A 14,309-nucleotide genomic window follows, 5' to 3' on the forward strand; every position below is an offset into this window, starting at 1 on the left:
TGCTGATTTTTAAGAGCTTCTTTTAATTCATATTTTTTTATTGTACATAGTTTTTTTTTATGCTTTTAATGATGCTGAGGTTTTTGTTTGTGCTTGCTTCTTTTCTTTGTCATATATTTGTCTTTCTTTTTTTTAAAATATTTTTCTTTTGGAAGGTGAAAGCACGAATCGACTCTGAGTATCAGTTTCTGTCTGACAGTGTTTGTTGTCTCGTGTCATGTGATCTTGATCACTGTGTTTATTTTCAACCACAAACTGAGTGAAAAGGAGCTTGATACTGCAGACATGTTGGCTCCTGATTGGTCCAGACACATCATGTGATTGATGTTTCATCTGATAAGATGAAAGAAAAAGATTTTCTGGATTTTTTTTTAACTCTTAAAATCTATTAAAGTACAATTCTGTCATGATAAAATATTCTGGAAATGATCAGTTAAAGTTTTAAAGTTTAAGAATCTGTTCAAACATTCAGCACCACCTTTCAGGAACAGTATTTGTTTGTGTCACAGACCTGATTTGGTTGATTACTTTTTTTCTGTCTGTTCAGTTTGTTTATCAGATGATTTCTTTTTCAGACTTTGTGGATTTTTGTTGTTGAACGTATGTTTTTGTCCGTTTCCTTTTCTTGTTATTTATCTACTCTGTGTTTCCTTTCTGTTTGCTGCATGTTTGTGCTCATTTTACAAGTGTGACTTGTCTCTTTCTTCTTTGTGTTAATTATAAATGCAGAAACAAACCAGTCTGTTGTCCTGATTTTTTGAACTGAACAGAGCAAACCAATACTGACTGATCTTTACCTGCTCAGACAGGATTTTGTGGAATATTAAATGTGGGAATGTGGAAATATAAAGAGGAAAAAATAAATGGAAGTATATAGACAAGTAACAAAATATAAAAGATTTTTTAAAAATTAAGTATAAACAAAAAACAATAATACTTTATATACAAATAAGATTGCAACTGCCTTTGACTGAGTCAGTTTCTGAGCACATGAATCCTGACAGGATTCAAAAATAATAGATAAAAACAAATATATATATATGTTTTTTTTTAAATACACAGAAAATCTAGTAATTTATATGCAAACATAAATATATATTGGAAAATATAAATAAATAGATACTTGTATAAAAAGCAAAAAAAGAAATGTGAAAAAGAAAATGAAAACGCTTATAGTTATCTAGTGATGAGTGAGACCTCTTCACACTTTCTGCATCTTTGACTCGTTAGTGTCTGTAAAAAAAAAAAAAAAAGCAGCGGAGTGAGACCTCTTCATTCTCCCCTCCTCTCTGCCGGAAGAGAACAGTGCCACGTCATGACGGTCTCCGTCACCACCAACAACATCCAACATGGCGGCGTCCGTCAGGGAGAAGCAGACAGGTTTGTCGAACTGTTTCTTCTTCGTTAACGGTTGTTTTCAGAGCTGCCAGCGGCGGGAACGGGCCGCAGACAGCTTAATGGAGCCTCGTTCTCATAGCAGAGATTTATTAATGACTGTCATCGCTCTAACCCGCTAGCTAACCTGCTAACTAACCACTGAGCTGCCGCTAGTTGAGCTGATTAACTGACGGTTCAGTTTCACTACAGACGCACAAACTGTTCACACTTCTCTTCCACATACAGACTGATTAACCAACCACACTGTTAACTAGTTAACTGAAGACTTAACCAGCCGATTAGCCTGTTAGCTAACGGTGCAGCTAGCTCTCTTGTATCAGTGTTTGCTTAGCTGGGTGCAGCTGGCCTGAAGAAATCATTTATCCTTAGAATAATGTGTTCGGTTTGAGTTAATCAGAACAGCTGATAGAAACTGAATCATCCCTCCATTAAACTCTAAAATGTGGCAGAAAGAAACACAATTTTGTTGTGTTGTAGGAACATTTAAAACTGACTCTTTTACACCACTTCATTTACGGCAAAGTACAACAGTACAATGACAAAATTAAACAAATGTTTGCTCAGAGTAGATTCACACTTTGAGAAATCTTGCAGGAAAATACATCAGCAGTTTCCAAAGACTGGTTCAGGACCCACAGGTGGGTCACAGGAGATTTTTTTGGGTCCCCAGAGAAATAAAACACTATGAGGAAATCCTGCAGATTTGGATTTATATGTGCAGTACAGCTTTTATAAATCATTTAAGCTAATCTATTGTTTTACTGATGAGAAATTAAAACAGGAGCCTGTTAATTCCGTCTAAAGACACTTATTTTGTCTCATTTATGAAGTTGGCTATGTTCATTTCTACATGAATGTACTCTTCTCAGAGTTTACTGATAAGGCCTGTTGTGATCTCTCTGATCAAATCTTCAGCCACACGTCTGATTTGTCTGACTGTTAAACTGTGTTTGTGTGTTTTTACCTGCAGTCGCTCTGAAGCGAATGCTGAACTTCAACGCTCCTCCTCTGAAGAACACGACAGCTGAGCCAGTATGGAAGGTGAGAACGTCCTCTGCTGAAGGTTTGAGCCTGCTCACATTTGTATTTGTTGTTTTATTTTTTCCTCAAGTCTAAGATGGCGTCCTCACATGGATGTATATGTTCCACCTGTTTTCACGTTTGGACCCACTTTTCAACTAGTGATCAACCTGGCAATAATTTTTCCACTGATCGATTAGTTGTTTAGTCAATAAAATGCTGATGAAAGATGAAGATGACGTCCTCAAATGCCTCATTTTGTCATGTTCAGGTGCTGATCTACGACCGGTTCGGTCAGGACATCATCTCCCCACTGCTGTCTGTCAAAGAGCTGAGAGACATGGGCATCACCCTGCACCTGTAAGAGACACACAAAAACAATCCGTCAATACATCACCCACCTTTATAATTCCAGTAGTGGAAAGTAACTAAATATATTGTTGACAGGAAACCACCACTATATAAGACAAATATCACTCCAACCAAACTCCACTGACAAAATCAGTAATTTTACCACACAGAACATAGGAGTTGCTGGTCTACTTGTGCCTCCATCTGTTAGTTTGTTTGTGGTTTTCTGTGATTTCTGTCTTTTGATGGCATAGTGTAGATTTGCCAAAGTGACACAATTACACAAACTAACTAACAGATGGAGGCAGCAGTAGACCAACAACTCCAGTATTCTGTGAGCTAAAATGATTGATTTTATCAGTGGAGTTTGGTTGATTAGCAGAGAGTGGTAAAGTGATGAATCAAGTCTAACTTTCCGAAGATGTCCTCCCTCTGAGGGGTCTAAAACTTAAATTGGCCCCTCACCAAGATAGACAGCAGTTTGTGTTTTTAAGTAAAGTTGATCATTTTATAGTTGTCATTGAAACAAAGTATTAAATTTAGTGTGTGATTGTGTGCGTGTGTTTCAGTCTGCTTCATTCGGACAGAGATCCTATCCCAGATGTTCCAGCCATCTACTTCGTCATGCCTACAGAGGAGAACATTGACAGGATATGCCAGGTACAAACAAAAACACACACACACACACACACACACACACACACACACACACACACACACACACACTCACTCAGTAAGAAGTTAACACAGATTGTCATCTCAGGTTTTAGTGTCCATGCAGGTCCTTAAAATCAAATAATCTGATTTTTAGGCTTTAAAATATCTTAAATACTATTTTGACAGATTTAAAAAATTTAATTATGAAATTAACATTTCAGGCTCACTTCTAAATATCGTTTTGGTAAAAATGCCATAACAACCACAAAACCCAACATAGAACTGATAAGTACTAATACAGAGTGTTCAGGCCCAGTGAGAATCTACTGGAGCACATTCAGCTGGGGCAGGGGTCTGCAACCTTTACTATCAAAAGAGACATTTTTGGACAAAAAGGAAAAAAGAAAATTGATCAAGAGCTGCAACTATTAAATTTCTCTATTTTCCACTGAGACTTTTTTATTTGGATTAGCTAGCCCAAGGAGAGTCAAGACCAGCCAACTGCAAAATTTAGTGGAAGAGGTGCTGAGTTGTAGCCGCAGGCTGTAACTTGTTTGTTAAACCTCTGAATTTTCCCAGGAGACTCTTGTTTCTCATCTCCCTCTGCTGATTTCCCTCACAGATCATAATTTCTCCCAATTTCTGACACATTTTCACACTTGTTTTCTTACCTTTATGTTCCAGTATTTAGCTTGATATCACATTTCTCTTTTGTTTAGCATGTTAGCATTCTTACGTTTAGTTTGTTAACATTTCTCTGTTGTGTCAACTTCTAATCAGTGGATGCTGTTAATCATTTTCTGTGTGTGTGTGTGTGTGTGTGTGTGTGTGTGTGTGTGTGTGTGTGTGTGTGTGTGTGTCTGCACGCCTGTGTGTGTGCAGGATCTGAGGAACCAGCTGTACGAGTCATATTATCTGAACTTCATCTCTGCCATCAGCAGGAGTAAACTGGAAGACATTGCCAGCGCTGCTCTGGCTGCTAATGCTGTGGCTCAAGTCACCAAGGTTACCATGGTTACCCTGTTTAAAGTCTAATGAGTGTGAGATTATACAGCGATGTTATGTAGGAGCACCAGAGAGAAAACCCTGGGTTATATTTAAGATTATTCTATTATTGAATCAAATTTATATGATTAATAAGGTGTTGTGTGTGTCTCAGGTGTACGATCAGTATCTGAACTTCATCACGCTCGAAGATGACATGTTTGTCCTCTGCCATCAAAACAAGGAGCTCATCTCGTACCATGGTAACACACACACACACACACACACACACACACACACACACACACACACAGATTGTGTTAATTTTTGTTTGTCCAAATGTGCAAATACAAATTCCAGTGTTTCCAAGCACATGAATTCCTGTAGTTTGACATTTCCTCTTCACATGTAGCTGTATCATCACTGTCAGAATCACAGAGCAGAACCAGCTTCTGTATTATAACAACAAAACTAACGCTAGCTCAGCTAATGTAACGCTGTAGTATGAACCTCCACAAAAAGCACACTAAACATGAAAACAACCTTCAGAATAAAAAGCAAAACAACCTAAAACATGGCAGAACTTACAGCTTCAACAGTTACCAGCGGTCTGGCAAAGTACAATCCTCTCCTCAGCTCTTCTGTCCTCTAAGTCTGGAGGTCAGTGCAGTGATTTGTGCTGCTTCTCTGACAGGGAGTCAGTTAGTTTGGAGCAGATTTCATGTTCAGTGATTGGGCTGTAACTCAGAAATCATTTCATCAGATCATCAAAGGGTTTCAGAGAGATGGATGAGCAAAATGAAGTCTGGATATATTCAGCTCTTTCTTCATGTGTAAACAGCACAGAAGACTGTGTCCAGTAAACAAGCTACACCTGAGTCATGTGACTTTTCCAGTTTTTCTTCCTGGCTTGTGGTTTGTCCGTTTGATTCCAAATGAACCAAAAACAAAACATTAGAGTTGATGTTTCCACTCTGATTCCAGAAGAAAGAAAACTAACAGTAGTTGGGATTAAAGCAGGATGAATTTAATCATTAAACGTGTCTCACCTGCAGCCATCAACAGAGCAGACATCCAGGACACAGACATGGAGGCCATCATGGACACCATCGTGGACAGTCTCTTCTGTTTCTTCGTCACTCTGGGTGAGTGTGTGTGATGAGCTGCAACATTTTGTGCCAAAATGTAAAACGACTGAAATGTTTGGTCACTGCAGTAACACTTTGCTCAGGTCAGCCTTGTTTTAAAAAAACTTTCTGTCTCAGTCCCTCCAGGAAAAAAAAGTGATACATTTTGCTGTGTTTTTAGTCTTTTTTGCAATAAAGCAACATCACATGTCCTGGAGGGACTCAATAATCACCTTCTGTTGAACTTATATAAATCTATTTTTTGATGTTCTGGTATCAGGAAGCCTCACAAAACGCACAAATATAGTCTGGTGTCAGTCTGAGGTCTTCTCATCTTTCTCTTCCTTGATGGGCTGATCCGTCTGTCAGGTCAAAGAAAAAGCATAAAGTGTGCAGTGAGTGATTCAACAGATGATTTAGTGATTTTACATCAACATTATAGCACCTTTCTAACACACAAACACACAGACAAGCCAGATAATGTGATTGAATTTTTTATAAAGGGGGAAAAAATCCTCATTTGAAAAGTTAAAATGTTGTTCTCAGGTGAGTATTTTTAACCTACCTGTGCTGTCAGGTGACTTTAAAACTTATTTCACATGAACCTTTTAGAACTTGAATTTCAGTGTGTTTCTGTTTCTGTCCACTAGATGGAAACATTCACTCAAATTTCCAAAACTTTCTGTCAGACTGAAACTGACTCAGTTTCTCTTCTTCAATCAGGATCAGACTGACTCTCCTAATTTAAAATCTGTTTGTTTTTTTTAACTAAAAGGATTCAGATTACAAAGACAGGAGTCCTTGAGTTTGTTTTCATGTTTGTGTTGTTGTTGTTGATCAGGCGCGGTGCCCATCATTCGCTGTCCCCGTGGAAATGCAGCAGAGATGGTCGCTGTGGTGAGTTCACTCTGAATCACAAAATATATGTTTAGGTTGATGTCAGATGAAATTATTAGAAATAAAATGTTCAGATGCAATAGGAGCAGCCATGTTTGTAGTTTTATCACAACTCACATTCATTTTCATCCAAAAGTCTCAAAGTTGGCTGCACCAGTTATTTCATGTTTGTGATGTCCTCAAATGTCTCCTTTGTCCCGTCACAATCTTGTCAATTGAAAAATAGGTCCAAACATGAAAACAGGTGGAGCGTCCAGACCATGAGCTCCACCTGTTTTCATGTTTGGACCTACTTTTCAACAACAGATCAAGCTGGCACTAAGTTTTCCTCTATTCATTTAGTTGTTTGGTCCATAAATGGTGAAAAATGTTCAAGGCGACGCCCTCAGATGTCTTGTTTTGTCTACAACCTGTCTCAGGCACCAAGAGTTTGAAATATTGATAGAGTGAAATATATTTTTTGTGTGTGGAAAATAAAGTTGTCATTACTGAATGCTGCATGTGTTTTGGTTTTTGTGTGTGTGTGTTGTAGAAGTTGGATAAGAAGCTCCGCGAGAACCTGCGGGACGCTAGAAACAGTCTGTTCACGGGAGATAACATGGCCGCCGGACAGTTCAGGTAAACAACAACAACAACGTTAAACCTGCAGTGAGGTCCTCCCATGATGCGCCTCTGTGTCACTGCATGTCTCTCTCTCTTTCTCTCGCTCTCTGTCTCTGTCTGTCTCTCTGTCTGTCTCTCTCTCTCTCTGTACTTGGATTAATCAGTTTCTGTTTCTTTTCTCCTCTCCAGTTTCCAGAGGCCTCTGTTCGTCCTGGCAGATCGTAACGTGGACATGGCCACGCCCCTCCACCACACCTGGACCTATCAGGCGCTGATCCATGACGTTCTGGTGAGCTGTCAGTTACCTGTCTCAGAATGAGCTGATGTATCCAAACACATGAAAATCAAAAAGGTTCAAACGTTCGTGTCACTAAGTTTGTGGATATTTTATTGTCAACAAACATTCAGAGGCAAACAACATGTTAGCTTGTCTTTCAGTGCTCTTTGACTTCCTGTTTGTGGCTCTCACCTCATTGGTTCCTTCTGTAGATATAAATCTTTGAAAACACCTCACGAATATATTGTTAATTTTAAGTTTCCTCAAACAGCTTCTCGCAGTGGTTTTTATCAAACAAACAGGAGGAAATAGTGCATTTGTTTTTCAAGCAGCATATTAATCCACATTCGGTCCTCCAGTAAGTATTGGGGACAGCAGGATGGTGTGTACCAAACAAAATGTGTTTGAACCACTTAAAAAAGGTCCACGCTCTATTTAGAACATTTTCAGCACTTTATTTTGCCACCAGACGACCGTTTCTGATGGTAAACTGCCGTTCTACAAGCCTCTCTCCAAACCAACCAAACTCTGTTCACAAAAACAATCATTTTAGCTCACAGAACACAGAAGTTGCCTGTGCCTGTTGCCAATGGAGTTTGATTGGTTTCCAGAGAGTTATATTTGGCTTATATAACAGCAGTTTCCTGTCTGAAAAGTCTGTCTGACAGAAAGGTAAAGTGGTGAAAATATTCAAAAATATTTATTCATTTGGTCACAGAGAGAGAGGATGTATCAGGCTTTATCCTTGTTGGTGGATATCGCTGGTTTGAGTCTGAACAAGAAAAATACAAAATGTCAACAGACTGGTCCTTTAAATCAGCGAGGCAAAGAGAGGAGGTGAGACACACACACAGTAATTCATGTAGAGCCAGATCACTGTCAGCTGGTGAGGTGCTGAGGTTAATACTGACAGCACTGGAATGTAGAGTTACATGGATGTGTTATGTAACATGTCATCAGCACACACACACACACACACTGACTGGCACCAGCAGACCAAAAATCTGGCAAATACAGTGTGAAAACATCACTCTTAACAAGTCCTTTAGTCTCATTTTCATCCTTCAGGACTCAGTGGTTTGGAGTTTTTTCTGCAGCCAAACTCATTCTGGGTTTTTGGGGAATAATACAGAGATTCGAGCTGTAAAAACATCTGATCATGATGTACTGGTTGATATTAATGTTCGGATTTTTTCATAAATGCATAACATAAACAAATAGTTATGTATCATCATCATATTTCCGTGGTCGTCTCCCACATCACTGTTTCATTTCAAAAACCTTTTGATTTTGTGTCACGGCATCCAAAGGAACGTCGGCTCGCTGACTGTGGAAGAACACACTCCTCTGTTCTGCCATATGAAAGGAAAAAGGCAGGAACTTCTCAGAGTGCAGAACTGAGAAAAATTATTAAAGTTTTCTTGTTGTCGAGCCAAAATAGTTGCAGGCAGATAACTGTATGTGTCAGTTTTATATCTTTATATCAGGTTATTGTTTCCACATATTAATCCTGACCTCTGATTTGACCTTTGACCTTATTTGGATGTTCCTGTATTCTGCCTTTGCAGAGCGTACCCAAAAAATATTGGGTCATACCAAAGCAAAAGAAGAAACTTCCATTTTATGTGATGACTTCAGCTTTAAAAAGCAGAATAACGACAAATATGATTAAATCTTTTGACATTTTACTGTTATTCTTTACATTATCGTTATTACTTATTTACACATTCATTATTATATTACAGTACGCTGTGTTTCAAGTAACTTTTAAAATTAAATTATTTCAATGGTTACAGGATGTTTCTGAGCAACAGCCCATGTTGTTTTTGAAAAATAAATCTTGTCAATTAAAAAATAGGTCTAAACATACTTTTCACATATTTAGACCGTTTTTTTCAACTAGAGATAAATCTGGCAATAGTTTTTCCACTAATTAAATAGTTGTTTGGTCAATAAAATATCCTGTCCTTTGTAGGACAGAACAGTTAAATATCATCCTGCCCGATTTATCGGGCAAACTTTGCCTCTTCTTTCTGACGTGTCCCTGACATGGCGATTGTCTCACGGCACCAGATTCAACAACATGACACACTTGTTTTGAAAACAGGTGAAAGAACATTTAGATTTTGTTAACGTCTTTTTGTCCCAATCCAGAATCCAGGCTCTGATCTGGTTTCTGTGTAGGCAACGCCGGTCCAAATGGCTGCGCACTCTCCGTCTCGCTCTTCTCTTTCCTATAAACATGTCAGGATCTGAACGCAGCCGTCCGCCACCCAGCAGGAGATGGGATCCCAGCACTAAATCTCTCCCCTCTCATCCCTCGGCTGTTCCCGTGGCAACAGCGATATTATGATCTGCTGTTGGTTGGTGTGCCGAGGGACGGGGATCTGTTCCCCGTCGGCCTCTGTCAGGACTCATTGTGGTGTAATTAGCGGTGATGTGCTGCAGGACTTCATCCCAGATATCTTTAATATATCTTGGATTGTGTTTTATAATCACGTCAGAACTGTAAACTGAAGGTAGATGATGACGTCTGTGGTTTTTCTTGGTGGTTTCACTTTGGATTCAGTCGATGCAGATGACTTAAAGAGTTGATTTAGATCATTTAACGCAGGAAAAACCATTAATAACACAGAAAATGGCGTCATCTGCAGGCTCATGATGAGACGCTCTGCAGGTTCTGGCAGAAGATGTCAACTCTCACCTGCCAAAACAACCAATGAGGACAACAATGAGGAACGCTGCTCAGGAAAGATCGGATTGACAATAGGTTGGAATAAATCTCAATAAAAATGTTTCTTCTGCTTCGTCCACCAGGACTTTCAGCTCAACAGGGTGATGATGGAGGAGGGGGCAGGGGCGGAGCCACCTCCTGCCGGCGCCAGACCAAAAAAGAAGAACAGAAAGAGCTACGACCTGACTGCTGCAGACAAATTCTGGCAGAAACACAAGGGCAGGTCAGTTCTTCTTCTGGTGGAAAGGTTACAAGCTGTAAATGCTGGGTCAGCATGATCAATATTCATTCTGCCGATAGCAAATAATTTATCCAGCTGAAGACAGGTGCTAAAGGGGACAGATGTCAAAACCTGTACAGTAGGTTCTCTGAAGAAATCCTCCAAAAAAACAACAAAAACTAAAAGTGAAACGACACAGAGCTCTTTAGTTCATCACAACAGAGCTTCCATTCATCTCTGTGGAGTTTATGGACACAGAAATCCATGGAAACTCAGAGTCACACAGTTACGTTTCTCATCATTTCTCCCTAAAGACGAATCAGAAAATCTTTTTTATGATTACTTCTTACTCGAGTCTACCTGAGCATCGGGTCAGAAGAAGTTTAATCAACATGTTGTGTGTTACAGTCCTTTCCCAGAGGTGGCGGAGTCGGTCCAGGAGGAGCTGGACACTTACAGAGCCCAGGAGGACGAAGTCAAACGCCTGAAGAGCATCATGGTGAGACACAATTAACCAAACATGTAGTCCAGATCAGAGGTCAGATCAGAGTGTTTCAGGTTTTATCTGTGCCACAAAAGGTCATACTCAGGGATCAGAAATGTGTTTTTTGTCGTGTCCATGTCCCCTTAAATGTCTGACCTTGACTCCAGTGACTGTCTGTGCAGGGTTTCTCAGTAGAAAGGTGTAAATTTACTGTGTCACATAATGTTCTACTTCTAAGGCTGCACAATTAATTTAATTTAATTAATTTATCAAAATTGCAATATGGCTTTCTGCAGCTTTCAAATCACAGGAGGGTAATTTTGTAATTTTGTGTCAAGGGCAATTTTTGTTTTTTATAAGTTCATGTTGACAGAGCAAACAGAAAACATATACATGTACATATACACATATGTATTATAACATGCATGTACACAAAAGTACCTAGCGTGCAAATGTCAAATCAAATCAATCATTTTGTTCAGATTCCTGCAAAAAAAAAAAAAATTGCACCATAGTCATTTTAACATGTTTTTAAATCAAAATAAGAAGAATGATGTAAAAATGATGGTTACCTCTAAGATTGCAAATCGTATCACAGTTGGAGCCACAGATTTTTCAAAATCGAGCACAAAATCGAGTCCAACTGGAAATTGTGATTGGAGAGGACTGATGATTTGATCAATAACAGCTGATCAGTTTATTGTTGTTTGATTGTTCTTTATTGTTCTGTGTGTGTGTGTGTGTGTATGCAGGGTTTAGAGGGAGAGGATGAAGGAGCCATCAGCATGCTGTCAGACAACACAGCCAAACTCACCTCAGCTGTCAGGTACTGAACTCAGTCACCTTCACCGACCAACATCATCATCGCTGCTTCCTAAATAACTAAAAAACATAAATATAAAGAGTTATGTTGCGTATTTATGCGTTTGACAAAGAAACAACCTCAGTCGGTCCATGTTTGTGAACAGACGCCCCTTTAATACCCATCATGATACTGTCAACAACTCACCTGTGGAACGTTCCAAACAGGTGTTTTTGGAGCGTTCCACAACTTTTTTTGGTCTATAAAATGTCATAAAATGGTGAAAATTGTTAAAGATGACATCCTCAAATGTCTCGTTTGTCCTGTCACAAATTTGTTAATTGAAAAATAGTTCCAAACGTGAAAACAGGTGGAGCGCACGGACGTCCACACTCTCAATTATCATGAGATTACCATGAGATCAATTATTGCACTAATCAATCAGTTGTTTGGTCCATAACATGTCATAAAATGGTGGAGAATGTTAAAAATGAGATCCTCAAATGTCTTGTCAACTGCTCAAAAAAAAAACAATTGACGATAACAAAAATCAAAAATAATTAGTTGCAACCTGTTTTATGCAGCAGCCCAACTTCTTTGGTCGTATCATGAACCTGACACTCATTTTTTTTGTACATGTCTTCATGTAGAAATAAAACATTTTATCCACGTTTTGCGAAGGATTGTCAGGTTTAATATCACTCAGAGCTTAAAACTAGGTCACCTGGTTGATTAACAGGATAAATCTGGGTTTAAAAATAGCGATTTCCAGTGCCCAGTTTTGATTTCTGCTCCCCCCTCGGTGAATGTCTGTGGCAGGTTTCTCAGTAGCTCCTCCAGAATGAATTTCCATGAACTTCAGAGGACAGATGAGCCAGAGAACATCTGATTAGATCTTTGGTTGTGACTGTTGTTTTTAATCCGTAACCATGAAACTGTGTTAGAGTCTCGTGTCCCCCGTCGACCAAAACAACCTGCCGCTCCGAGTCAAGAATCCACTTTGACTGTAAGATGTAACTGACAGGGATGTTGTTTTTGGGTGGAAAACAGCCGGTTGGAGAATAGCTGAGTGTAACGGTGGCTCGGTAGCGTCCCTGATCGTCTTTCCAACAGATTAAACTGTGAGATAGTCTGGTGTGAAGTGTTGTGTTGACATTCATTAACCAGGAGCAGATTGAGATGTTTTCCTGTGGTTCTGTGTTTGATTCTGTGCGCGTGTGTCGTCTGCAGCTCGCTGCCCGAGCTGCTGGAGAAGAAACGACTCATCGACCTGCACACCAACGTCGCCACGGCCGTCCTCGACCACATCAAGGTACGCCGCCGTCACCGTCATCATACTGTTTGCCACTGTGTGCCAGTGTTGGCAAAACAAAATGAATCGGAGTAAATGTTTTGTGGGAGTGAGAACATCAACATTTGAGTTTTCTTTTTTAAAATTTTAGGTGAAATGAAATTCTGTGTTTTCAAAGTTTAATTTTATTTTGCTTCAAACACACAAGTTTTTAGTTTGTGTAAATAAACACGCTCGCTGTAGCAGTTCCAGGACACTGTTGTTCATTACACAGCACAAACAGACACGCACACACGACAGGAAATACACCATGGACATGTATACACACGCCACATGGTTCATGTTCATTCCTTCCTGTTTGACTGTTGAGATCAGCTTGGGCCCCACAGTTTTCTTATAAAACTTTGTTTTAAAGCTGTCAGTTCAATGTGAGAGTGAATTTCTTTGGCCAAGCATCCAAAAGTTGTGGATAGTTTCTGAAATTTCTGATATTTGTGGGATCCAAATTTCACCATGGGCTGTGAGGCCTTTTGGTGTACAGCCTTGGACCCTGCCTGTTAGCCTGCTAGCTGCTAGCCTCCACTAGCTAACCTCAGCCTCACACCCTCTCTGCTAACCTGCACCTGCTAGCCTCCAACTCTTAGCCTGATATATTAGCCAGCTAGCTGCCAGCTCCTAGCCTTCAGCCCTGCCTGCTAGCTTCTGTGTGCTAGCCTCCAACTACACAGTAGTATTAGTACACAGTAGTATTTGTACAGAGTAGTATTAGTACACAGTAGTACGGGTGCACAGTAGTATTAGTACACAGTAGTATTAGTACACAGTAGTACTGGTGCACCACTGCAGAGTTTGAACACTAACTTGATACTGTTTGTGTCCTCAGAGTCGTAAACTGGACGTTTACTTTGAGTATGAAGAGAAACTGATGAGCAAGTCGACTTTAGATAAATCACTGCTGGACATCATCAGTGACCCTGATGGTACAAACACACACACATGAATACACACATTTCTACTTTATTTTATACTTTATTATTGCAAAAGACTAAGGTCAAACAAACTAAACTGGACGTGAATGTTTGTGTTCCTCAGCCGGGACCCCAGAAGACAAAATGAGACTTTTCCTCATCTATTACATCACTGCTCAGCAGGCTCCTTCAGAGGTAAGAAACAACACACAACACATACAGTACAACATGAGACAAAGATTTTCACACTAAACCAAAATGAAAGATTTAACACATTCAAAGTCATTTAAACAGTCAAAAACAATCTGAGTAAGTGCAGTATTTGAGTTTTGAGTCAATGAAAACAGGAGCCTTTACAGGACTCCTCTGGTCTCGCAGCATACATGTTTATGTCCACCTTACAATTTAAATATATTGTATGACGGAGGGGTTGGTGTTGAGCAGTCAGAAGGATTTATAAGAAAATAGAGTTTAGCTCTGAGCCGACCTTTTCTAT

At 39.5% G+C, this 14,309-nt stretch overlaps 1 protein-coding gene across 1 annotated transcript in view; it reads left to right on the forward strand.

The window, feature by feature from the left end:
- Positions 1 to 1,270: 1,270 nt before the first annotated feature.
- Positions 1,271 to 14,309, forward strand: part of scfd1 (sec1 family domain containing 1) — a 34,398-nt gene continuing 21,359 nt past the window's right edge. The window contains exons 1-16 of the mRNA XM_084742212.1: positions 1,271 to 1,380; positions 2,369 to 2,439; positions 2,690 to 2,778; positions 3,339 to 3,429; positions 4,309 to 4,431; positions 4,586 to 4,673; positions 5,466 to 5,555; positions 6,379 to 6,434; positions 6,967 to 7,052; positions 7,227 to 7,326; positions 10,132 to 10,271; positions 10,677 to 10,767; positions 11,505 to 11,578; positions 12,785 to 12,866; positions 13,729 to 13,825; positions 13,938 to 14,008. Of these exons, the coding sequence (XP_084598338.1) occupies positions 1,350 to 1,380; positions 2,369 to 2,439; positions 2,690 to 2,778; positions 3,339 to 3,429; positions 4,309 to 4,431; positions 4,586 to 4,673; positions 5,466 to 5,555; positions 6,379 to 6,434; positions 6,967 to 7,052; positions 7,227 to 7,326; positions 10,132 to 10,271; positions 10,677 to 10,767; positions 11,505 to 11,578; positions 12,785 to 12,866; positions 13,729 to 13,825; positions 13,938 to 14,008 (1,380 nt within the window). The 5' untranslated portion in view covers positions 1,271 to 1,349. The remainder of the gene's footprint in view (positions 1,381 to 2,368; positions 2,440 to 2,689; positions 2,779 to 3,338; positions 3,430 to 4,308; positions 4,432 to 4,585; positions 4,674 to 5,465; positions 5,556 to 6,378; positions 6,435 to 6,966; positions 7,053 to 7,226; positions 7,327 to 10,131; positions 10,272 to 10,676; positions 10,768 to 11,504; positions 11,579 to 12,784; positions 12,867 to 13,728; positions 13,826 to 13,937; positions 14,009 to 14,309) is intronic.

This window comes from Lutjanus erythropterus, chromosome 18 (assembly GCF_056507025.1).
Source record: "Lutjanus erythropterus isolate fLutEry1 chromosome 18, fLutEry1.hap2, whole genome shotgun sequence".
NCBI lineage: Eukaryota > Metazoa > Chordata > Actinopteri > Lutjaniformes > Lutjanidae > Lutjanus > Lutjanus erythropterus.